The sequence below is a fragment of the Calypte anna genome, chromosome 1 (assembly GCF_003957555.1).
Source record: "Calypte anna isolate BGI_N300 chromosome 1, bCalAnn1_v1.p, whole genome shotgun sequence".
In the NCBI taxonomy this organism is placed as follows: Eukaryota; Metazoa; Chordata; class Aves; order Apodiformes; family Trochilidae; genus Calypte; species Calypte anna.
This window is the reverse complement of record NC_044244.1, coordinates 184,031,284-184,056,983: the sequence shown is the minus strand read 5'-3', so window position 1 is coordinate 184,056,983 and position 25,700 is coordinate 184,031,284. Positions and strand designations below refer to the sequence as shown.

The 25,700-nt window shown below is 39.8% G+C and overlaps 2 protein-coding genes across 2 annotated transcripts in view; one reads left to right on the top strand and one right to left on the bottom strand.

The window, feature by feature from the left end:
- Positions 1 to 4,991: 4,991 nt before the first annotated feature.
- Positions 4,992 to 22,511, bottom strand: DCUN1D5 (defective in cullin neddylation 1 domain containing 5). The gene is made up of 8 exons (XM_030458939.1): positions 22,334 to 22,511; positions 19,621 to 19,712; positions 17,712 to 17,782; positions 17,238 to 17,329; positions 10,646 to 10,754; positions 10,437 to 10,541; positions 9,394 to 9,496; positions 4,992 to 8,668 (listed from the first exon to the last, which is right to left on the bottom strand). The coding sequence occupies exons 1-8, from the start codon at positions 22,417 to 22,419 to the stop codon at positions 8,613 to 8,615; spliced, it is 714 nt and encodes a 237-aa protein (XP_030314799.1). The 5' UTR covers positions 22,420 to 22,511; the 3' UTR covers positions 4,992 to 8,612.
- Positions 22,512 to 23,985: 1,474 nt separating this feature from the next.
- DYNC2H1 (dynein cytoplasmic 2 heavy chain 1) overlaps positions 23,986 to 25,700 on the top strand; it is a 151,584-nt gene continuing 149,869 nt past the window's right edge. Inside the window, 1 exon segment of the mRNA XM_030446994.1 lies at positions 23,986 to 24,438. Within this exon segment, the coding sequence (XP_030302854.1) occupies positions 24,238 to 24,438 (201 nt within the window). The 5' untranslated portion in view covers positions 23,986 to 24,237.

Genomic DNA, 25,700 nt, shown 5'->3' with positions numbered 1-25,700 from the left:
TTACCAACTCCTTAGTCTAGATCAAATCTGCCACAAGCCAATTGTGCTTGTGGGGTCACACCTGGCTGGGGACAGCTAAAGTGCATCTGGTCCTGATGTCCAGCATGACACCTCTAACAAACATGCAGGAGAAATAAGGGTCCACTGGTCCTGTGCTTCTTGTAGACTCTCATACAGGTGGGTTTCCTATTCCTAGCAGCTACCAGAATACTACCAAGGGGTTACATCATGTGAAGAAAAAGTGCCAACATTTCTGGATATTCAGATTTTCTTAAAAACAGGCCCTCTGTGTAGCATGGTAGACATCTTTATAAGAAAACACCCAAAACCTGAAATTTTTAAAAAAAGATAATTTTGGTTGCATAATACCATTCAAAAGTTGAGTATCTCTGACACTGCCTGACACTTCTTGCTATTTCTCTGTGCCTTACTATGCCCTACCATTTTTAAATCCATGAAGATGTTGCAAACTGTAGCATGGCAATCTTAATTGCTCACTGCAATATAACAAAAAGAACCAACTTAAAAATAGTACAGCCAGCATCACGCACCTGTTTCAAACTGTAGCCCAAGTGATGCACACATAAATCTGGCCTGCAATCCAGCTCAAACAGGAGCACTTGCTCTGTCCTCCACATGGTATTTCAAAGCAGCAGAAGCCTAGCAATTAGTATTTACTGCTTCTGTTGTAATTAGGGCAATCACTATTTCAGGAATGGCAGAAAATTCAGGGATGTGCCAGTATAACATCTAAGCTAGAACGGCCCCAAAAAAATCAGAGAATGGTTTGGGTTGGAAGGGACCTTAGATCCAACCTCCTTGCATGGTCTGGAGCACTGCCCACTAAAACAGGTTGCACGAGGCCTCATCCAACCTGGCCTTGAACACTTCCAGAAAGGGGGCATCAACAATGTCCCTGGGCAACCTATTCCAGTGTTTTCCCACTGTCATGGTGAAGAATTTTTCCCTAATATCTAACCTAAATCTGCCTTCTTTCAGTTTAAAATCATTATCCCTTTTCCTATCACTACACTCCTTGGTGAAAAGTCCCTCCCTGCATTTCCTGTAGGTCCCCTTCAGGTACTGGAAAGCCACTATAAGGTCTCTGGAGCCTTCTCCAGGCTGAATAGTCCCAACTCTCACAGCCTGACTGAGAACATAATTTTTGTAAGGATGAAATCTTAAGTTGTTTAGAGAACTGTTAATGACTTCCAAAGAGCAAAATTTAACCAGAATATTCATTCAACTAGATTGCAATCATCACTGGTCAACACAACCAGTAGAAATCAAATCCTTGAGGCAGAAGGTCAAAATATTCCAGAAACATAAAAATGAAGTAAATGGGAATGAGGTGACTTTCTCCTTTACATTGCTAGCGTTAAAACTAGAAAATAAGTTACTGGTTTAATTAGATTTTTCAGGAATATTGAGCTACTAAAGATGATGTACTTAAATGGAAGAATATTAGATGTCATGATTGCATGAATGTTTTAGTTTAAAGACAAGCACTATACAAACCATAAGCACACTATTCGTAAGACTAAAGTCAACTAAAGTCATCAGGTTGGACAAAAGTTTATTAACAACACAATACCTAGTACAATGAAACTGAAGCCTTATACACCAGTACACTATGTCCCCCCAAACTCTCAAATTAATAGAAAAATATTATTTCTGCTATTAAGCAAGTACTATGAAAGTGATGAACAGTAAAACTTTAGGAAACTAAAATGAGCTTCAAAAATAAAATAGTAAATTGTGTTTTGAAGCTTATTCACTGCTTACAAAGAGCTACTGACACTTAAGATGCTTCCCCGTGACTTCTGAAACCAGTGATTCTCCAGTAAGCATTGTGCTCACTTCATCGCAAAAATATACAGAGCTCCACAAACTGTAACACCCTCTATTGTTAAAGCCATAAGCATTTCATTTAAGAATTATACTTCATCATGAACTTCAGTACAGCATAAACTCAGTTGTACAGAATAGGCACTGAATGATTTAATACATAACCTAAAATCACAGTTTCATAAAGAATTTTTTTTTTAAACTGAGAAACACTGGCAAAGAGTAGATCCTGGCACATAAACATCCTGCTGGTTCATTCAGCTGTGTCATTACTATCGCTCTCCCATGAACACTTAGTTTTGGCATCTCCAGTTTTCCAAGGACATTTTTCCATAACAGAGAATTCATTCTGTAAGCCAGTAATCACCATACCAAGGGAAAAAAAAAAACCAAACAAAACCAGATGATATCATTAAAGTCAGTGGGTTTTGAACAAACCAAGTGGAGGTTCAGGAAGGGAACAGCATTTCACTATCAAAATTTTGCACAAGCTTATAGGAGAAAACCATTCAAATATAAAAAAACCACTATTACGTGAGATTTGCAATTTGCATAGGACAAAAAGGTGACCAAACACTTGAACAGACCCCAGAATGTAGATATGCTGTAGGAATGTTTTGAGGAGAACTGAACCGTCTTTCTAATTCTCCATCTTCAGACTCTTTATGGGCATTTTACACCTGGTGGAACACCAGATGGTAAACATCTATTTATTTTTATATATAAAAATGTGTCCACATATATAAAAAGAATATAATTCTGAAAGCAGAACAAAACGTTTCACTGATTAAATAAATAAGCATGGAAATTAGGTGGAAAATGGCTGGATATGACTGCAAATTATTTTCAAATATATTTCCTATTCTTTCCTCTATGCCATGACTATTTCTGTTGGACATCATCACAAAATCACAGTTTCTGGACCCATGTGCAGTCCGTGGAACTCCAGCACCAGTCTTTTCTTGTATCACCTTTAAGTCCTTATGCAGAAATTGAAAACACATGGGGAATAAACTGTTTTCTTTGTTTTGCAGATCCATGCAAGTAGAACCAATCCCTCAAACTACTACACAAGAGCATAACTCAGAAGCAAGTGCCAGGTACTCAGAGGACACACTTGTTACAGCTGACGTTCCTCTTCCTACTGTTGCTGTAATCCACAAAAATTTAAAGTGATTATGTTTCTCATGGATTAATAATTAATTTCAGATGCCTTCCAAAGCACTACAACATCCTGATTTTGTCCATGTTTAAACTGAAGGACATTGAGCAGGTGTAAGGGTATATGGATATAATTGTTGAATTATATGTATGGATATAGTTGTTGAAGTCTATGGTATTTATTTTATTATTATTATTATTGAGAGGCATTACATCATAGGTAGGATAATACTTTTTTTTTTAATGTCCTTTCATTAGAAAAACTGATTTAGAGTTAACTGATTTTGAATGCAAAAAATAATTTCACATTACAATAGCAGGCTACAAGTGACTTCTACCATTTCATTTTACTGCAATTTAAATTACTGGAATAGGCACAGTACTCCTTCCTAAAATATTTTAATCTTTAAAAAAATGGGAATTAATAACCTCAGAAAAAACTTAAAAGTAGCTGGCAATATCATGTTCTTGTCCTTTAATTTACTTCAATAAAATGCAGTGAAAATAATAAGTAATTCTGAAAATGAGGAAAAAGCTAAGTTGCACTAACTAGGATTTAAATTGCTGAAAATACCTTTACATTATTTTATAATCAGCACTAATACACTACTGAGCTGATAAAAATACATACAAGAACAAGACTCCTGAAGTGAGGTAATTTTCTTAAATTGCCAAAATTAGGGAAGAAGATCAATTTAAAGAAGCTGAAAAAAAATTGTGCTTAAAGCATAATCATAGAGCAACAGGACACAACCATGGCAACTTACAACTTAGTAACTTACAAAGTAGTAAGGCATTAAATAGAAACATGGCTGGAACCAGCTTGGATTAAGAAATAGTACTCAGCTCATTAAGATAAAAAATTGTCCTCTGCTAGGCTTATAAAGCAGACAAATTCAATAACTTATATCTTCTGTGAGTTTTATTATGGTCAGTTACTATTCAGAGGGAAAAAAGTTAAGGAGATCCCACTATATATGGGATGCCATACTCTGATTAGGAAAGATAAAAACAGGAACAAGATAAAATTAAGAATCTGTATGAAGTGGTATTTAAATCTGACAACTAATTTAATTTTTGTAATGCCCGTGGCAGGGATTAAAAACAAAAATTAAGATAACCCTTGCCAGTATCATCTTGCAGTACCCATTCAGACTTGAATACACTAATAACACTGCCCTCTCCTCTCCCACAGAGGCAGAACAAAATATAGAATAATTAACAGAGAAGACAAGAATAAAGAGAAGTAACAGAACTGTTGCTATTCTACATTTAGATATGATAGGGCTGGTTTGCACACATCTGAACATCCTACTGACCCAGGAAAGCATTGGGAACTTCAATAAAGGGAACTGTGGAGACAAAAAATAGGCAGTGCCTTCCATCTTGGAGAGACTGATGATGATCTTTGGGATGGAAGACTGTGGTGAGAAGGGTACAGCAGAAGACCTCAACAACTAGAAAGTGTCATGTTGTGAAGCAAGCTTTATCTGCAAGCTAAACTGTCACCAACCCAAACATTTGAGGGGCTGTTGGCTTTGATTCCCTCTGTAGGCAGATCTGAAAGGCTATGGAAGAGTCTGTTAGAAACCAAGTCTTTCCCTAAAAACAGAGGGACCCAAGAGATAAAAGCTAGGGGAGGGGAGATAAGGGGGGAGGCTGAGAAGAGAGACAAGCTCATTCTCTTTTCATTCACATGTATTTCAACAAGTTGCTGGAAAATGTTCATCTAATGAATAATTCATGAAATTTCTAGGACTATTATGTTCTATCAGAACCTAGTAACACAGAATATTATCAAGAATGGTGTTTGCTGTTGCTCCCAGTTGAGACCAGGATCTATTTTTCACATATGCACAGAAGAGCTGGAAATTAGCCTGACCCATCTTGCTGTAATGAAGTGTCTCAGTGATTTTAAGAACAATTACACATACACAGAAGAAAGAACTAAAGAGGCAGCATAACAAACAAAAAACTTTCTGCCCTATTACATACCATTTTATTCATCATACTTAACAAAGCTAAACCTGTACAAGTTTGTACATATTGCATTGAAGGAACTGTTCACTAGCTGAAAAAATTAATAAAACATAAGAAATATTAAACATATGGTCCCTTCTGCAAGTCTTGTGCAGTATATCAATACATGAGCTCAAAGCTTTTGATACAAAGAAAAACCCCAACAATGAAAAGACAGATGACAGTGCTCTCTTTTGGGCTGTTTGCAATTGGTACCCAGTTTGTATCCACAGTAATCTCAAATCCAAAATTCAAATTTCACTACATGGGAATGTGAAATTACAACCATTAATAAAGAATTAAGACATTTGAACAGTGAAAATAAATTGGATCAAAACTACATATACAGTTAAAAGACACAGATAAACATACATGACTGTTTAATCCAAGATCACATGTTCAAATTGAAGAAATACTACAATCCAATCTACCAGTATGGCTTTTTCCATGAACAGAAGGGTGTTTTTCAGATTTAAACTTCAAAACTGTTAGCTAAGGAAACTAGAAAAATGTAGTTGTTAGAAATAACATCAAGAAATCAAAAAGTGGTATTAAATGGAAGTTTATAACATCAAGATAGACACTATTATAATTTAGTTTTGGAAGACATTTCACCTTCAGTTATTTGTTATAACTGTGGCAGCAGATTTCACTTGTGAACTTTCATCTTAGAATACTGAAAAAAAAGGTGTCTTTTTTAATTCAATAGACTGAAATGCACCTGAGCAGTGCAAAATTAAAGTTCAAAGATTAAGAGAAAGCATTCAGCTGAACTGTTTTGGCTTATGGACATGTACAAAATAAAAAATAAAAAAACCCCAAACAAACAGCTATTGGCACTTATCCACAGTAAGGTGTAAGATGATTTAACAAAATCCAGCTAATAAAAGTGATCAGCTCACAATGAAACTGTACAAGCCATTAGTTCACATTTAAACAATAAATCCAATTGCAGTTTTGAGCACAAAAACATAACTTAAAATCCTATTTTATTCAAATTTGAAAAACTATATTGATTTTAAGTAGCTTAAATACATTCATTCTCAAAGTTTTACAGTAACTGATGATTTTCAATCACACACACACAACCAAGTTATAAATCCCTGAAACATGGATTTATTATAGGAATACTGATAAAACCTTAACAGAGAAAAACTGATACATCACATGGTGTCTTACACCTTAATGGTAAGTACTTGAACACCTTAGATTGGTAGATGCATCACTCCTACTGTTAGACTCTAAAACCATCCTCTAGGACCACCCAGTTTAAATTGAATTCACAACAGTTTGCAGCTACCTAAAAGATTATTTTTTTAATCACACTACAAAATATCCATCTTCTAACCAGTATTTCAAAAAATTCTGGAAATATATTTTCCCAGTTATAATGGGGACTAAACATACTAAGCAAAGAGAGCCATTGCAGTGAAACTGAGAAAGCAGTTACAGAATCAGTGCCCTTTCAGAGATTTAGTATACAGCAGTACTTCCCTTGACATAAGTTAATTGGTGCATGTTTATCTGTGCATCTTAAAACCTTACTCTTCAAATTAATCTCATTCTGGCACTAACTTTCTGTGGCAATTTCCAAATGAAAGGCACTCTCTCATGAGTGAAATTAGGATTAATCAGCAATGCCAATGGACAACTTGTAACACATGAAGAGAACTGCTGTACTGCATGAGGTTTAAAATCAGCACTTCCATTAAAAATGGGGGAAGAATATTTCAGAATAGTTGTAGTGCACATGTCCACATGCACACAGACACTGGGTACTGTATAAGCAGAGATCTTCCAAAAATCTCAGCTGTTTGGTTTTGATCCCCCCCACTCTGAAAGCTTTTTTTCACTTGGTCAGATGCAAACTTCTGATGTTCAGCTGCACTATCAGATGACTTGCAGAGCAGCCCATGGACCACCATGGCATTGCTTCCTGCAGCACACAGCAACCAGCTCTGGAAAGCAACTTACAAGACCAGTCCCTTGCAGTAGAACAACAGCACAGGCTACTCATGTCTCACTATTTGTCCTCACATCTTTCCTTTTGTTTTCCCCTTCCTATAAAGAAGAAAAAAGAAAAAAAAAAAAAAAGAAAAAAAAAAAAAAAGAAAAAAATCATCCTGGGAATAAAGCTTTCCTTAAGGACAGGAAAACTCATGCTTTTTAGTCTAAATTAGGGATGTGCAAAACAGTAGTCGTTTCCCTGAGGCAAAGATCTTCAAGTCATGCCTAGCTTACATTGTCTATTCTTATTTCAAGCTGTTGAAATATCTGGCACAATTAGGCCTTGATTACTGAGTCTCATGACATTATCACAGTCTGTATATTCATAAAGTAGAAGTTACAAATGCTTCATTCTCTCATTCTGTTTTGGTTTCTCACATTTACTCATTAAAATCTCTTTCCTTTTCAAGGGTGGCATTAGCCCTCCTGAGCAAGACCAAGTGACAAACTTCTACAGTATTTAGAGGCTGCCATGAATACTGAGTGCCTGTAAGAGCAATCACAGTAGTTATTGGACTCAATACACAGAATAACAGGGTAAAGATTAATAACCTGTTATATACAGGTCAAAGGTAAGTGATTTCATAGTCTCTTTTTTACTTCCATTTTATGAAAAGCATTCAGGGAGATTAAAAAAAGAAAAAAAAAGTCATATTGTGAATGCTTCCAGTCTAAAGCATCTAAGAAGCAAACCTTGAAACCAAGTCTTTCCAGCTTTCCCTTTTAAAATATAAATTGCACTTATTATACCAAGCAATCCAAAGTCTACATTGTAGTAAATATGTGAAGCTGCATTACTGTACCAAAGAGTGTATATGTTCAGTATCTGTAGTACAGGCAAGTAGCCATTCTCTGTATAGAGCCCCATGCTCTACACCTTTCTGCTTTAAAAGGGCTACCATTAAATACCATGCCACTGGGTGGGTACTGAACAAAAAGTGGATTAAAAAAAAAAAGAGGAAACAAAAAAAAAAGGGAAAGACAAAGAAAGAAAATAAAAAAGGAAAAAAGAAAAACAAAAGAAAGAAAAAAGAGTTTAAGGCCTTTATCTCCATGAGGAGCTGAAAACTGTGGCACAATCCATGACCAATACTTAGTACTCAAATTAGCACACTCCCACCCAGGGCTCCAAAAGTCATTCTTTCTGATGTTTATCACACAAGACAATCATACCATCAGCAAGAAACAGTGCCAGTTAAGCATTTTTAAGGTCTTAAAAATTGATAGCAAAGGGCACTTCTGAGAAAGATAATCTTAAAGATTTGGTTTTAAAAACGGACACCACACTCACATTCAAGGGACATTCTTCACTTTTAGGCCTTTGTCACAAATCTGAATCTTTATTGTTCTGAAATAAATGCTATAAACAGAAGACTCAAAACAAGAACTCCAAATTTCAGTCTCAGAAGGGTGTGGGTCAATGCCCGTATCACACATAACAAGAAAATTTCCTTAAAAAAGGAAAAAAAATTACTGTACAGTCTTTCTTCAGAATGAAAATGCAATCCTTTGTTTTTCTCATTAGTTTTTTTACAAGTGGGCACCAAAAAACTTCTGCATTTTCTTTTGAATTCTTGCTATGATGATTGACGGACTTTCTGCCATTCAACAAATTCATCCAGAAGTACAGGCCCTGCAAGTAGATGAAACCTGGGAGTTATGTTTGCCAATGTCTTTCAAACAGCTTCTCGTAAAATATGAAGGTTAAAACTCCTGGTCTAGCTAACATCCATGTCAGCATTATAATCAAATAAGTAAGACCCAAAAATTATTGCAATCATTTCAATCCAAGGGTGGGAAAAAGTGCACAAATAACATTACACAGAACTATGGAAAAAAAGTATTCCTGATGTATGGCAGGTGACAAGAAAGCATAAAAATCAGGTTGTACTGTAGATCAGCACAACTTCTTTTCTTCCTAGAGCTATGTAATTAGAACATGGACCAAAATGGGGTGTCAAAAGCAATTCAGTCTTAGTATGCTAATAGATCACAGTAGATCTCAGCACCAAAGGCCAGCCAGCAGCTAGGCTACTTGATGGTTAATTTGATTAAAGCTTATTAAGGCAGCAAACTGTTTATAATTCTATTTGCAAGTCTACAGTTTCATGTAGCAAGCAGATTCACTACATCCTCAACTGAATGTCATCTGGGTTAAGTACAGTATCATACCACTAACATACTACTAAAATTACTATCTGCAGTTTGAAGAGGGATGGTTATGACAGTTTTTCTATGCACAGTTGGATAAGAAATATTTTCTACCTTACAGTATTGTTTCTGTTATGGAAAATATTTTAATGCAAAATGAAAATATTGAAATAATAGCTGAATAAGCAAAATGATACAAATACTTACATGCACCATCTTCATCATAGTTGCTAAGATCTGCATGGACAGTTCTGCTGAACTCTAGCACATTGTACCACTGATCCTTGTTCATAACTCTATACTTCGATTGCTAGGGAAAATAATTTCAGAACATTAAATGTCAAGTGATATTTTGTAATGCTGCATCTCATTTACCATTTCATAAAATCACTACAGAACCACAGAATGATTTGGTTTGGAAAAGACCTTGAAGATCATCTAGTCCCAACCTCCCTGTCTGGGCAGGGACACCTCCCCCTAGACCAGGCTGCTCCAAGCCCCATTTCTCTTATCTTTAGTCAGTTCCCAACAGTTAAATGGGTAACAATGTCTACTATTTCCTTGTTTTCCATTTTTAGAAATACTGCACGTGAACATATTTCATAATTCTGAAACTATGTAAAATGTATTTTTTTTTTAAAGATTGAAATCAAAATACCAGAAAACCAGTAAGTCACAACTCTTAAGCTTCCTCTTGATAAATTTTTGTCTTGCCCCAAAGTGAAGCATACCTAGCTCAGATATATTTCCAAAACAAATTATTACAAAAATCTTCTTTTCTCCAGGTTACAAGACAGTATAATCATAGGGACATCTATTTGCAGTATTAGTATTGAACTGAAGCCATGAAATAGTCTCAAGCATAGCATGCTCCATAGCCTACATACATCCACTTTACTAAGACACTTGCAGCTGAGCAGAATCTTCCAGAAACAGACAGACCTCAAGGTACCTAAACAGTATCTACACAAAGCAAACCTGAAAATCAGCAGAGATACAGCTAAAGATACCACTGAGGCTCTATCACGTAAGTTAAAAAATAACTTTATATAGTCTAATTAAATGGAATTTGCCTTTGATAAAGAGAATTGGGTGCACAGGGGGAGAGAAAAGGGTCTGTGATGCATGTAAGAGCATGACTATTTCTCATAAGCACACTCAGCAAGGGAATATACAAACCCTGAAATCTTTTCACAGAACAGCCCTAACAGCTACTATGCCATCATTCAGAAAGTCAAGGAAAGATGTACCTCCAGGTATTGATAAAATACTGAAAACAGTGGCCAAGTTCTTCCAAGCAGAAGAGCTAACATGGATTTTGCAGTATCAATATCAAGACTTCGCTGGTCTTTATCCTAAGGTATAAATAAAGAATAATAAAGAATGTACAAAACCCATTCAAGTACAAGCTCATTGAATGATTAAAATAAGAACTTATTTAATATTCCATTCATCTTACCCTTGCAAAATCAAAGGCATATCTGTAGATATTCTTAAAGGATGAAATGTCGTTCAACTGTGACCGCAAGAAGTCAAACTTACTCTGTAATTTTTCTGTACAGTCACACCTTAAAATAAAGAAAACCAAATTATATTAGAAGTTAAAAACAAAAACTTTGGGCAATGAAAAGTGCCAGCAAACATAAAAAATAAAAATTACGAAAGCACAATCCTCAGATGTACAGGAGTAATGTTACACAAGTGAATTGAAAACAACATGCTCAACATTTGCAGTTTATTGAAATGATGAATGCCTGGCTTCTGTAAGCAAGTTTTTAAATATGTATCAGCAACATAATATGAAGTGTCTGATTCACTTCTCAAATAGTCCCTTTATGCCACACTGTGCAATTTATGTTTATACCCAGCACTATCTTATCTTTCAATAAAAATTTGGAAAAACAGTATTCTGTGTGCACTAAGGTGGTAAAATATAGCTGTAAATAAAGGCTTTATGCTATACCTCCTTAAAAAAAAAAAAAAGCAGACCCTAAACACATAGTTCAAGACCACATATCTACAAGTGGCAGGACTGAGCAGGCCCATTGCAAAACATTCTAGTCCGCTTGTGTTTTGGCTGATAAACGAAAGCTCTGATAAGCCTATCACCTGGATTAGTCAGTGGTTATTCAACTGGAAACTCATAGGTTGCATGAGAATGTACAGGTCTGCAATTTGGCAGGGTAACCCTTCCACAGAAAAAACAATCTCCATGTATTCTACTTAGCAAGGAGTGTTTCCAAATGAAAAAACAGGTTAGGTTCACCAACAATGGCAGAGAAGAATGTAATTTATGCATGCTAATCTTCCAGGAAAGACTCAGTCAAAAAAAGAAACAAGAATCATTGTTATACTAGATCCCATTTCATTCTTATAAAGTAAAAACAGTCACACTTAAAAAAAGACATAAAGCCATCCTGCCCTGTGTCCTTTTGTGACAGAAGCAAAAATTTTAGAAATGCAAGAGTACATAAATCCCTCCTCTGGTTATGTCCCCCCTCCAGCAGCCTGCTGCTCAGAGAATACATCTGACTCTTTAACAGCTCCTCCTGGAGGTGTTACAGCAGCACATAGCAAGGGCCCTTTTGGAGTGCTGCAGCAGCTTGTTGAGATGCTGCACCGTGATGCTGAACTCTGTCCACAGGCACTACCTGGCACTACTTCCTCAGCTCTGCCAGCCTGTGTGTGCACATCTGCCCCTCTCAGGGCAGCAGAGACAAGAGAAACACAGCAACTGCAGCTGATGGAGCCTTTTGTTATTTCTTGTCTCTAGCAGCATCTGCAGAAAGCAGCACTGAGTCTCAGTCAAGATCAGTGCTAAATAAATAAATTAGCTAATTAAGCTGCACGTTCAGGTAACACAAACTAAAATATTTTGCAATAAACTATGCATTAACTCACTAACTTGAAAGTAATCTTGTTAAAATGCTTTGGTAAATTTAAATAAAGTTAAATTAGGGGGTTTGTGTTTAGCTGTCTACTGTTTAACCTTTAAAGCTGTGCTATACTATGAAGGCATCTCAGTTTATATGAATATATCTTTTTATATTTGAAATTTCATATTGCAAAAATACTGTGATCTACATTTTTTAAAACTACCTATTTAACACCTAAATGCTTGTTTTGTTAGTGTACTACTTACAGTGGATTTGCCACACATTTTGTTAAATATAATTTCACTGAAATTATTTACCATAACATGGATAACAAAAAAAAAAAAAAAATCAGAATGATTAAGTATCTTATAAAATACTATGTTTAAATTGTTCAAATAATCATAAATATAAGTGCAAAGTAAAATTTCTGTGTCCACTGTACTATTTGCTAGATGTACTTCAGTGCAGAAGTGATTCCCTTGAAGAAGTTCTTATGAATAAGTGCCATTATTAATCATCGAGACTCCTGAGCTACTATCAACCTATTTAAAACCAAGAAGTCAACCAGATCACAGTTTAACAGACAGGGACCACACTCTGAAACCTGATGCAGGGACAATCTCTGTTGAAGCCATCTAAGCCATTTACATTCACAAGTGAGGTAAGGAGCTGCCGATCAACTCCTCTACGGAGACAGAGCTGCTTGCGCGGCTGCACCATAAACAAGATGACTTAAGTCACCCATATTTAGAATAATCTTCCTTCAGTCAGAATGAAAGTCTAATTAGCACAAGTGAATTAACACTAAACTACCATACAGAGATTAGAGAAAGATTTGGTTTCTTGAACTACACTTACTTAAAGATAGCATTAAATAAAGTTACCTCAAGATCAACAAAACTAGACAATAGCTTCCACATTCTCTTTATATTCCTACAAAATATTTGTATCAAAACATAGCAGTCCTATTTTGATTTCTATTGAAGTAAAGAGTTCATTTGAAGCATAGTTAGCATGGACAGAGTGACTCCTACTCAGATATTCCAGTGTTTCCTATCACATTATTATTCAGAAGAAAAATTACTAAGATGTATACAAACATTAAAACAAAATCATTTGATGACAGTATATAAAGCAGTTTGAAGGTGTTTTAATTTACAGAGTTCCCCTGCCATCAACCAGCCCTCCAGATGGACAAATAGAAATTATATCCATCTAGCCCATCTATGCTCTTCAAGCATCAACCTTCCAAAGTTTAAGCTCCATGTTACAATTGGAGCATACAAAGGTCCAAGGACATAATGTTTTAAGAGAGAAAAGTGACATCTTTTCTGTGCCCAGACAATGCTACAGTCTCACCGTGTCAATTGATTTAGAGGTCTGGAAACCAGAAATTGTTTAGATTCCAGTGCACAGTGAATACTATATTGGAATAAAAGAAGTAATAATATTTACATTAAGTTTTCCTTAGCCTCACAAACATTAACAGAAAGGCAGTCAGTAACAAGCAAAATACCCAGTAGAAGAGCAGCTGATATTATGCTATCATTAAAAGTAACCCAAATAGGTTCTTTTCACTAGTAATTCCACAAACAGCAAGAACTTACAAATGTGACTTCCCTGCCTCTCTCTCTCTCACACTCTCTCTCTCTTCTCTTGTGCCTAAAAATATGAGACCATAACCCCATGTTTCCTTTACTTCAAATCTAATTTGTCTCTCTTCCCTTTACCTGGCTACTAATTTTCAAAAGCTCAACTTAAATGTAGCATTTGGCTCAAATTCTAGGATTAAAAAAATATAGCCAGAAGGAAGCATTCAGACAATCCAGCTGCTTATGCCTCATTTCTTTACATGAGAAATTATTTGTATTAAACTAGTTTAAACAATGACTTCTATGAAGTTTGATAGAATGACAAATTGTAATCCTTTTTCTTTCACCTTCATTCTGTATCTATATTTTTTTTTCTTTGTAGGTCTTTAAAGCCTAACATTGGCAAACACAGGAGTATCATTTTCCTTTATTCACCCATTGCTGGCGTAAAGCAAACACAGATAAACAGTCACTTCCTGAGTACTATTACTTTCATTCTAAGGAGGCATTTAAAATAAGTGAAATAAGATTGCCCAGCAGAGGTACTTGTTTCTCTCTGCTAAGAAAAGAGCTTCAAGTGTTTAATATAGATTCAGGCACACAGCTTTCATATACGTGCACAAAAACACATACAGAGCACATATATTGGCCACAATAGTCCCATGCAGTGCTCCAGACTGGGGGAAGAGTAGCTGGAGAGTGGCTCGGCAGAGACGGAGCTGGGAGTACTGGTTGATGACTGGTTGAACGTGAGCCAGGAGTTTGTTCAGGTGGCCCAGTAGGCCAATGGCATCCTGGCTTGTATTAGGAATAGTGTGGCCAGCAGCACCAAGGATATAATTCTCCCCTTGTACTCAGCACTGGTGAGGCCTCACCTTGAGTACTGTGTACAGTTCTGGGCTCCTCACCTCAAGGACACTGAGGTGCTGGAGCACATCCAGAGGAGGGCAAGGAGGCTGATGAAGGGACTAGGGGGAAAATCCTGTGAGGAGAGGCTGAAAGATCTGGGGTTGTTTAGTCTGGAGGAGGCTCAGGGGGAACCTTATCACTCTACAACTGCCTGAAGGGAGGTTGTAGTCAAGTGGGGGTAAGGGTTTTGTCCCAGGCAACCAGTGACAGGAGGAGAGAGCATGGCCTGAAGCCAGGAGAGGTTTAGGTTGGATATCAGAAAGCACTTCCTTATGGAGAGGGTGATCAGGCATTGGAATGGACTGCCCAGAGAAGTGGTGGAGTCACCATCACTGGAGGTGTTTAAGGAACGGCTGGATGTGGCACTTAGTGCCATGGTCTAGCTGATGTGGTAGTGTTAGTTCATGGTCTGGGGTTGATCTCAGAGGTCTTTTCCAGCCTCAATAATTCTGTGATTTTGTGAGATATATATATAGAGAGAGATATAGATATATATATATGTATTCACTCTACCGACACAGTATTCTAGAAACATCACTTTTGTAGCTTGTGTCTCATAACCTGCTACTTAGTGATCAATCTACCTTAATTTTAACAGTGTCTAACTTATCACATATTTATTCTTCTCCTCTCTAAAGAACAAACTTCATCTCACATATCCCAAAACCACACACAAAAGGAAAATCACTTCAAGTTTCAGGCACCCAAATGTTGGCATGTAACTGAGTATTAGATTTAGGTGTCTAAGCTTTGTGTTGCTACTCATAGAGTGAACCAACACATAAGAAGAATTCAGGTGACTGAGTCACTAGGTCTTAGGAAGAACTGAATACTTCTCTGGGCTCCACTACAACTAATAGACCTTCAAAGACTGCAGAAAGAGTTTAAGAAACCCTGATCTTGCTGGATTTTTAACTATGGAGCCGAATTCCACCTAGCCCTTTCCATGCAATTACCCTCTGTGACATTACACATTTTGCAGTAATGATTCTTTAATATAACTCTGATTTATTATATACTCTCAGCTTTTAATGCACTTTAATGCCATTCCTTAATGCAAAAACTGTACAAGAATGAAATAATACTCTATTGCTTTAAGAGTATAAAATCCTTTCCTGGATCAAAAATGCCAAACCTTTCAAGTGAAACTAGATCGCCCCACTTCAGTTGAATCATAGGATGGCCAGGGTTGAATGGAATCCCATACTATTATCATCCCTGCCCAGTAAGCACAAATGACAGAGATTTAACAGATTTATATTCTCTTTTTAAGCCAACAAATCTTTAATTCCTTTACATGAGTGTCAGTGCTTCACCCCGCTGCTTAGTCTACAGCCTATCAGAGCACACCCAGGGGGAAGCAAAACATACAGGTTAACTGATTAGGCCTAGGCAAGTGCTCTGATGACAAGAATGTTTATATGAAAACACACAGCAATACCACATTTTCTGTCTTATACAAATTTAGCCTACAGCATGACGCTGTGTCATCTGCTCTTAAAAGAACCAGATTTCTAATCACAGCAGTTTATTAGAAACAAAGTATAATACTGGCTCTGAGAAGGTGCCTAATTTCATTCATCTTTGTGCTGGCGTCCTGCTAGATTGGCTAACTCTGAGAAGCTTCCATTTGAGCATAAAAATTAAATACTTGAGAGAAGTGATGAAATTATACCCTTTCACTACATCTAAAAATTTATGCACCCAAGATTTACTGTATGTTGTCTTGAACTTCAGGCAATTTAATCATTCCAGCTGTTATTAAATTTAAGGGCTGCTGATGGTCACAAAATAACCAGCATGTCTATTTGGAAGCCTGACCCCAAATCAAATGAGATTTGCACGAGAGTCTTGCCAGTTACTTACTCAATAATCTCAAATAACCAGAGGGGATCTGCCCAGTACAGTTTCTCAAACCAGTTCACACATGATAAAACAATTGTGCCAACTCTAAGGGTCAAATCAGTCCCCCTTCCTCATGATGCTGTAAGCTCACTGACATTTTTAATATTGAATGAAGTGTCATAAAAAGTCACCCTTAAAACATTCATGTCCCATAAGTAGCTTCATGAAGAACAATAAGCACCAATTGAATGAATCCTCACAAAAAGCTGCCAGTTTCATACAAAAAGTTGATTAGTTTCATGAGAGAAAACTTTAAGCAGAGCATCTCACCAAAAGTTCTCACAAACAGGAGTGAGAAGCCTATTTATATATTGCATAAAGTGTTATTTAACTTTATCATTAAGCACGGCTTCTGACCTGCATCTAATAAGCAACACTAATAACCAAAACTATTACCAATGCAGTCCTCACCTATAAGGCCTAGAAATCAGTAAAAACTTTCTAGAACACTAGTGCCAAGATGCAGTTATGGGTATCTCCAGATCTACTTACATCTGCTAACTGGAATGATATTTTAACATACTTTTTGTAAGTCACTCAAGAAAAAAATCACTACAATCTGACTTTAGGGTTAGACAAAACTTTATAATTTGAGTGAACTCATTACTTCAGCTTAATGAGCAATAGTATCTACTTCCAATTGTTGACTGAGATTAGACCTAAAAGCAAGAGTTTCTGCCAATGCACAAGAAACTGATAGCAAGAACAATTAAGCTATTGGTACACACAAACTTAAAACATTCTATTCCATATGTAGAAACACTCTTACTGTAATGAGGTCATTCCTTTTAACCATTCTTCCTTGGTAAAAAATCCCATGCTTTCAGCCTCTAGTTTCCAGGCTAAAACTAACATAATTATCTAGAAGAAAAAAAAAAAAAAAAAAGAAAAAGGGGAGAAAAAGTCAGTATGTAAGAAAAGGTTGATTTGTAGATGTTCAAGAAAACAAAGCATTCGAACATTCTTGCAACTGTGGATCACAGTTGCTCTTAATAAGTTCCCATTAATAATTCATCTGTGTGCATGCTGAATTAATTTTAATTTCTGAAAATGAAACATTACTATAATAAAACAAAACCCCTCACAAAACAGCCATGAATAATTGATATATTCAATTGAAGTATCTTAAAGAAGCTCCTAAAAGCAGGAAGATAAACACCTTTCTACTTACTGAAATTTTAGAGTTTTTAAAAGCACTAAACCTTATCCAGTATCCCCTTTTAAAATTGTACAAGAAACTTACATTTTCAGGCTCAACACCAATGTCTTCACAAAACTTTTCCATTCCTTCAGGCCCCACAACTTCATCTGGACCTTCAAAACCAAAACAAAACCAGAGTGAAATCTAAGTACCACTCACTGTTCACAAGGGTCACACACAATTAGATCATATTGTACACAAGCATTAAAAACATTAAAAACACTGAATTATACTATAAAGCAGTTTTCATGTTAGTAGTTTTAACGTTAGAACCACTCTATCAGCTGCCATGTGGAGACATGTATTACATATGAAGTGACTCTGTGAACTAAAAGCAAAACTAAGACAGAACTTTCATGCTCTGAACTGTCTCCCTAGAAGAGCAAAGAGATATTTCAGTTTGTGTATGTGAGTTTTTTCAAAAGACTCCACTGAGTTTCCCATTGCCAAAGCTCAGCTCTAATTATGGCAGTCAAATGTTTTAAGGTAAGTTGGATACTGCTACTCTGTGCTCAATATACTCTATGAATAAAGTTCCTCAAAGAGTTATTTTATCAACAATAATAAAAAAACCAACATTCTATCTGAGCTGTTATTACAGATATTACTCTTTCAATGATAACATTATGAGTTTGCACGAACTCAGTAGAGGCTGAATCTTCAAATACCCACATGTTAAAAACAATGCAAGTTTAAATTATGCAGAGAATCAAATACACGAATCTGCTTGTAATTACAAATATCAACTTGAATCAGTGGGTTTGGCCTAGAAATCATATGTACAATTCATGTATTTGTGTGCATATGATTTTCTCTTTAATGGAAACATTTAATGTCATGTGGTGTGTAATTTTACTAGATTACTTTTTATGCTAGGAATGCAGCATATTTTGATTACTTATTAACCAACAAATTATAACCTCCTACGCTCAGCTCTTGACTCAACAGCAATAACAAAATTTACAGGTCTACAAAAAACTACAAGTATTGTAGCAGGCACAAATATATGAAGAAAATCAACTGAAGATTATTATTTCCCTCAGAAAACACTCCTTACTACAAAGCAATATGCCTCAAACCTAAATTAGCAAACAGACTGCTAGAATCAGTAGTTCATTACTGCAGGCAGACTGCAAGGAAAATATCAGTTCTAATAAATACAGTCAAACCAACTGCTGGCAGATAATTAGTCAGCTCATTTCATACCGAAAACTGGCCATAATGAGCCTGAATCACCATCTAGTTATGGTGGGCTTCAAGTAGGGACTAGACAAGAGAAAATTATCAGTTTGCAGTTTGCTGAATTTCTAACCATGTCATTGGTAAATTATTAGCAATTATAGTCTAATATACTCTGAAAAAATATGCAGCATGTTCACTGAAAAACTATTGCTTGGATGGCAATTTTAATTTGTTTGGAAGATGCTACTTCTAACATTTTTGAATGAAACATTTGTTATTTAGAATAGAAAAAATGGAAGGACATATGTAGGAAAAACAGTATTAGCATCTATTATTTGATTTTGTAAAACAGAAAAACAATAGACTTAAATCACAAATTTTTTTGTTATCCCTCCAATTTGATAAATGAGATCTAGTTAGATAAGTAAACTTCAATATAAATTATCTCTGTGTTCTAACTTCTACTTGCCCATTTCAAGTCAAGAAGTAGAATAGTTCAGTATATGCTGACTCAACACTGTACTGTCCAACATCACTTATTTCATTTTTAAGAATGCCATGGTGAGTTATAAAACATAAAAGTCAAAAAGTACAAATACTGACTGAAAAGGCAATAGTAAAACTGATACTGTATAATTTATGTACATTTTACAAAGAAGCAAATATGAACATACCTTTTAATGTCAACATCAGCATGAAAAAAGCAAAATGCTAATAGTATTTGATGTATTTGTTTAAAATAGCTTAATATAAATCCATTGAATATTACCTGCATATTCATAAAACCAAGCCAGGCACTTTTTGCTTGAAAAATGTTCCTCTCCACTTATAACTTTACCCGAGGCTTGTGATCTGCAATAGCTTATAGAAACACAAGGATGATAAGTGTTATTTGAGTAAGAGAAAAAAAAAAATTATGTAAAATTTCAAAATGTTTATCATTAGTTCAAGCTACTTAAACTGTTTCACAAATTCAATGTACTCAACAACGAAGCTGAATTTGTTAAAGGGCAAGTGCCTGTAATCCTATTTTAACACTTGTTATAACACAAAATTACCTAGAAATACAACCCTCTCATAGCCCAATTTATTACAACTATTACTTTTTCTGAAATACATGTAGTTATTAAACCAAAAACCCCCCACACAGATGGTCAAAGGATCACTAATGGGTAACTCAAAAGCCTTATTATCTACTTATGTTTATATATATATAGGCATTTAAAATTATGTCTCTAATAAGAAGCATGATCTTCAAGAGTGCTGAACATGCACAGATCTCATTTAGGTCAGCAGGAGTTGCAGAGTGTGACATATTCAAAAGTCAGGCTATTTATAGTTAAGCATCCAAATCTGAGAAGAAAACTAGGTCAATTTGTTTACATTGAGCATGTAACTAAATATCTGTAAATCCTACAGACATTTGGTACACATAACAGAATTCTAATATATAACCTATGGTAAGCCTGAAACTGCTCAGCACACACAGCTGCCCTCCCACATGGTCTTCATTATGTGAAACACAACCCAATTTGCATAGGAAGTAAATTTTCCTTATTTATCATTCTTTAAAAGAATTTATAGAATAACTGATTTCTTCCAGTGGAAACACTGACCACATGAAAGCCTCTTTAGTCAGTAAGGAGTTCCAGCAGCTTCTCAATGCACACTTCTTTCAAACACAAGTTACAAACTTTCAGAACAAGCTAAGATTATTTCTAAGAATGAGGTGAAAGTTAATGGTATGAGAGGATTCAGGATTATGCAGCTCCTACACTGCAATTTTGAAATTAAAATGTCAAGCAGGAAGAGAATTCTGAGAGGAGGTGAATGCCTTGATTTCCCATGTGTTGCTTGAAGCTTCACTGGAAAAGAAAGCAATGCTCTCCAAGGTGAAGCCTTATGTGCCTAAAGCTAAAGATGTACTACAGACAATCACCCATTAAACTGCAATTAAGAACAAGTCACCAGAAAAAAACCACAGTATGTTATCACTTACTGGTTTTATCCCGTTTAACATCTATCCATTTGCAATCACTGGCTTTATTAAAGAACATTATCCATATCTTGCTATTTATAAACAGTACATTAAAAATGCTCATGTATCTCTCATTTTGTGATCAGGGAGTATGAACTCTCATTTACATTGTAGCTTTTGCCCAACGAGTATGACTAGCTTCCTGCAGAGTCTTAAGGAGCTTCCAAAAGATTTTTTTTTATGAAGTAAAAGAAATAAAGATTATAGTTTTGGTCAGCAGTGCTCAAGAAAGATGAACTGAAACTGGAACGGAGCTATTATGAGCTAAGAGCTATTATGAGCAAAGAAACTGAAAACTGCTACTAGAAACTAAAAGAATTTAGCTTAATTTGACAAAACCATGTATGAGAAGATACAAGTGCTTACTACAAATACACTATAAGGTAGAACCTGGAGGAAGGAGCATTATATAAAGGGTAACACAGACCTAAAGACAGTTAATAACTGTTATGAATAAACTCAGACTGCAACTACAAGATTATTATTGACTACAGGAAGTGAGCTCTGGAACAGTTACCCAAAATGAAGAGTCCTAACAAAATAAAAGCCTGGATACGTCTAAGCTCAAATTTGGTGAACCTATGAGAAAGGCCACATGCCACAGTTTCTTGCAATAACCATTCCCATAGCACTGATTTTGTAATTCCTTTGTATTCTCATGTCCTCAGGATGTTTGTTGTAACTACTGGTTTACTAACATACTTAACTTCTAAAAGATGAAGAAGGCCTGTAGTTACTTTAAGGAAGACACACTGGAAGCTCCTCCTACACCTTGCTAATAGTTTATCACTGCAATGTCAATTTTCAGTTATCACTGGATAAGTGTGGTGTTTTTATTTACTTTTTATAGGTTAGCTAATGAATAGGATGCTTCAGACTCATATTTATTAGAAAAATCTTTTCTGATTTTGGATCGTGCAGACCTCCTCTTCCATTTCACTAAAATATATAAGCATGTACATATAAAAAGATTAATAAAATTAACGCAGACAGACGGAGTGTCGGCAGCCTTAAAATGAGGAAAGCTGTGCCTGCCCCAAGAGGAAGGTTAGAACGAATATGGAGACGAATGCTACAGTTTGGTACAGAGGAAGGCAAACCGGGCAGGGAATGGCAGCAGTTCCCTCCTGCCTCTCCCCCAAACGCCCCACACCGGGCCGTGCCAAGCGGCCACACACCTGCCCGTCCCCCCTCAGCAGGACCCAGGCATTGCGCGGGGCCTCACCCTGCCCACCGGCCCCGGGCATCCCGTCCGCCGCACAAAGGGCTGGGCAGCCCCGGGACACGCGGTGCGCAGCGGAGCCGCCGCAGGGCCAGGGCCGCCGGTCCCCACGCCCCCGCCTACAGCGGAGCGGCCCAGCCCGCGGGCGCCCGCCCGGGACGTGACAGTCTCGGCCACAGCCGCCACCGCGGGCCCGGCCCGGCCGCCGCTGCGAGACGCTACCTGCCGAGTTTGCATTTCTTCAGGCCGGTGTCGTCCGCCGCGGCAGCCGCCGACCCCGAGGACTTCCTCTTCTTCTTCACCGGCATCGTCTCGCCTCGGGGCGGGGGCCGCCCCGCTGCCGGGGCCCGCAGGCGAGGCCCCCCCCACCCCCCGAGCTCACCGGTCGCCGCCGCCCCCGAGGCTGGTGGTGAGGAGAGGAGCCCCGTCCCGCCCTGCTCCTCCCCGCCCCCGCCGGGCCCTGCAGCCCCCCCTCTCGCAGCACGGGCAGGCCCCGCCGCCGCCGCACCGGTTTGGGAAGCGGGCGTCGCGCCCGCGGCGGGAGCGGGGCACCGGGCGGTAACGGCTGCTCAGGGAACGGCGAGCGACCCGGACACAGACCCGGCGGAGCAGGAAGTGACGGCATCCCGGGGCGGGGCCGCCGCCGGGGACACGCCCCTCGGATGGGCGGAGCCAGCCACGCGCGCTTTCCCGCCGTGAGGCCCCTCCCACGCGCGCCGCCACGCGGGTGGCGCCGGTGCGGGCCTGAGCGCGTGCCCGGGGTGCGGGGCAAGAGGGGAGCTGCGGGGCGGTGGGTGGGGTGGGGTGAGGTGAGGTGGGGTGGGGGGCAGCTGGCAGCGCGAGCGCGAAGAACAGGGAGCGTGTGGCAATAGAGCGCCTATTCGCAGTACAATACTAGCAACAAGCGTGAACCCTTCGTTGCGTGTGCCCGCGGGGGCGGTGCTGGGGGAGGGCCCCAGGCTGGGCCGGCCACCTGGGGGTGGGGGGCAGCGGGTGGGCGAGTTCAGAGCAGCTGGAGAACACGAGATCCTCTCTGTATGGAAAAGCGGCTGAGGGATCGCCTGGAACTGGGCAGAGAGCGGATAACCCGGCCCCGCGCTGCCAAGCGCAGCTGCTGGGGGCGGATCTGGAGCCCGCAGGACCCGCCGGGCTCCCGGTGTGGAACACAAAACGCCATCGCAATTTATCGCGGTTCAGATTTATTCTACAGTATTGAGTTTTATCGCTCGTGGCTCCTCGCCCGTTGTCCCTTACAGCCAGTCTCCAATCTGGAAACCCAATCCAGCTCCAGGAGGCCGTGCTGCCGGGCGAGAGTCCCTGAGGCGGGAGGAGCCCGGGGGCTGTGGGGTGGCTCTCAGTGGCCATTCCTCTGCAGCTCCTTCCTGCTGGCCCAGGTCTGGGTGCTCTGAGCACTCGTCCACAGCCTCCTCTGGGCCGGGCCCGCAGCCGTTCCATAGTGGTGGTTCCGCAGAACCGCCAAGCTGGGAACCACAGGCCCGTAGCGGGGCCGTGGAGAAGCGAGAATCATCCGCAGTACCGCGGTGTCCGTGACTCCGTGATGCAGCTGAGGCCGGAGAGAGGCTTCCAAGGCTCCGAGAGAAAAGCCATGCAGCACGCCGCGGCTCTGCCAGGCACGGCGGAGCCCTGTGAAGCCGCTGAGCCCCGGGTACCCGATGCAGCTGCCGCCGCGCCGTGCAGATGATCTGTGTGTGCCCGCCGTAACCACTCCCCCTGAAGCAGCCCCGGGACTGCCCGCAGAAGTCGCCCGCCGGCGGGTCACGGCCCCGCGGGCTGGAACGCCCCCGGCCCCGCCCGCCAAGCTCAGCCTAGCGGCTGCCGAGTGCCGGGCGCTGCCTTCCTCTGCGCCGGGAGGGCGGTGCGGCGCCTGCCCGCTGCCAGCCGAACCAAGCTCGCCAGGGCCGCCATTTTCAGTCACCATAGTGACGGGTCCTGGCAACGCAGGGACGCCGAGAGGCCTCGGGCCTTGCCCTGTGCCCCACCGTGAGCCAACGTCCTTCCCACCCTCCGCACGCTGGGTTTTCTCCCGTCAGCCCCTCCATGTACTCCCGTGGGGTTCTGGATCCACTCCCGCCGTGATCCTGCCTGGGACGGTGCGTCTTGCCGGTATGGCCGGGGAGAGGGACAAGAGGAAGCGCTTTATTTCGGCCACGGCTGCCAACTACTTCGGACTGGATCCGGCTGCGGGTTCCAGTGCTCTGGCCGCGGAGCTCCATTCCCGTCCGGAGCTGACCAGATTCCTTGATGACGGCAACGAGTTCCTCCTCGTCGTGCAGCTCTCGGGCAGCCACCTCACCGCCTCCAACAAGGTACCGGCGTGTCCAGAGAGGGTGTTCAGCCACCTGCGGATCCAGCGTGCCCACCACATCCCGGTCTGCCAGCGGGGATGCAGAGCCTGGGGCCAGCCCAGGCTTACTGCTCATAACAGACGGGTGCCTGATTTGGCTCCTACTTCCTACTGCAAATACCTGTGCTGGTCTTGGTGTCTGCTGCATAAATTATTGGCCCGGGAGTCTGTGAATCCCACATGGTCAGCTGCGTGATGTTTTTGTTAGGATGTTGTGCCCGTGCTGATACGTAGCTTTCCATGTGCGGCATATTGGTGCTGTGTGAATGCTGGAGAATGGGATGTTAAACTGGTGCCAATGCCAGGGGGAGTCTGATGTTTGGGTTGGTTCTGGGCAGTGTTGCCTGCAGGTGGCCGGGAGGGTTGCGTTGTCGATGTCCAGCAGGAAGCGTGGCTCAGCGTGTGGCACGTGGGCTGATACTGGACAAGTCTTGAGGGGTTTTTTTTGTTGTTGTTGTCCAAATCATGCATTTTGTAGATGGATGTGTTCAGCTGTGAGCAAAAATGAGGTTCATTGTGTGGAATGTCCTTCTCTGAGTGTTTGTGTTCATCGAGTGGCTGAGTGACCCGAGTGGTGCTGTGGGGTGCGATGTGCAGTGGATGTCCCTGTGTGGTCAGGACACAGCGTGGTGCCCGCTCTGCGGTGCTCGTGGGTGTACGGGCAGCCCCCAGGGCTTTGTGTCAGTCACACTGGTTTTATGCTCTGAGGGATTGTACAATGTAAACTTCTGTGCGGAGCAGTAACTTTGCTACCTGGTGTCATTGTCTGTGTGTAGTTTGTGAGGTTTGCTTTGTTGATTCAAGAACGGGCATTTACGTGTACCAGGTTTTGGGGTGTGCGGCTGAACCGCTGTGTAATACCCAAAGCCACAAAGCAGCTGTGGAGGATCAGATGGGTATAGGGGCTCTAATGTGTACCTGTTGTCTCGGTGAAATAACATATGTAGGTGTTGGGCTAGGGAGGACCTGATTATAAAGTAAAATTGATACTGTTGAGCAAAATCAGAAGCTGCTTTTACTAGCTCGCTTTTAACAGAAAAAAAAAAGTTAAAAGATGTATAGAATTGCACAGAATCTGTGTTTTCAGCTAGTGTACCTTTTTTGCTATTGGCTGATTGGATGTTTAATAATGTTATCTTGTTTTATGAATTTTTCTCTGCCACAGATTGTTTCAATAGTTGATTTTATTGCAGCTTTTGGAACTTATAAGTTGTATTGTGAAGG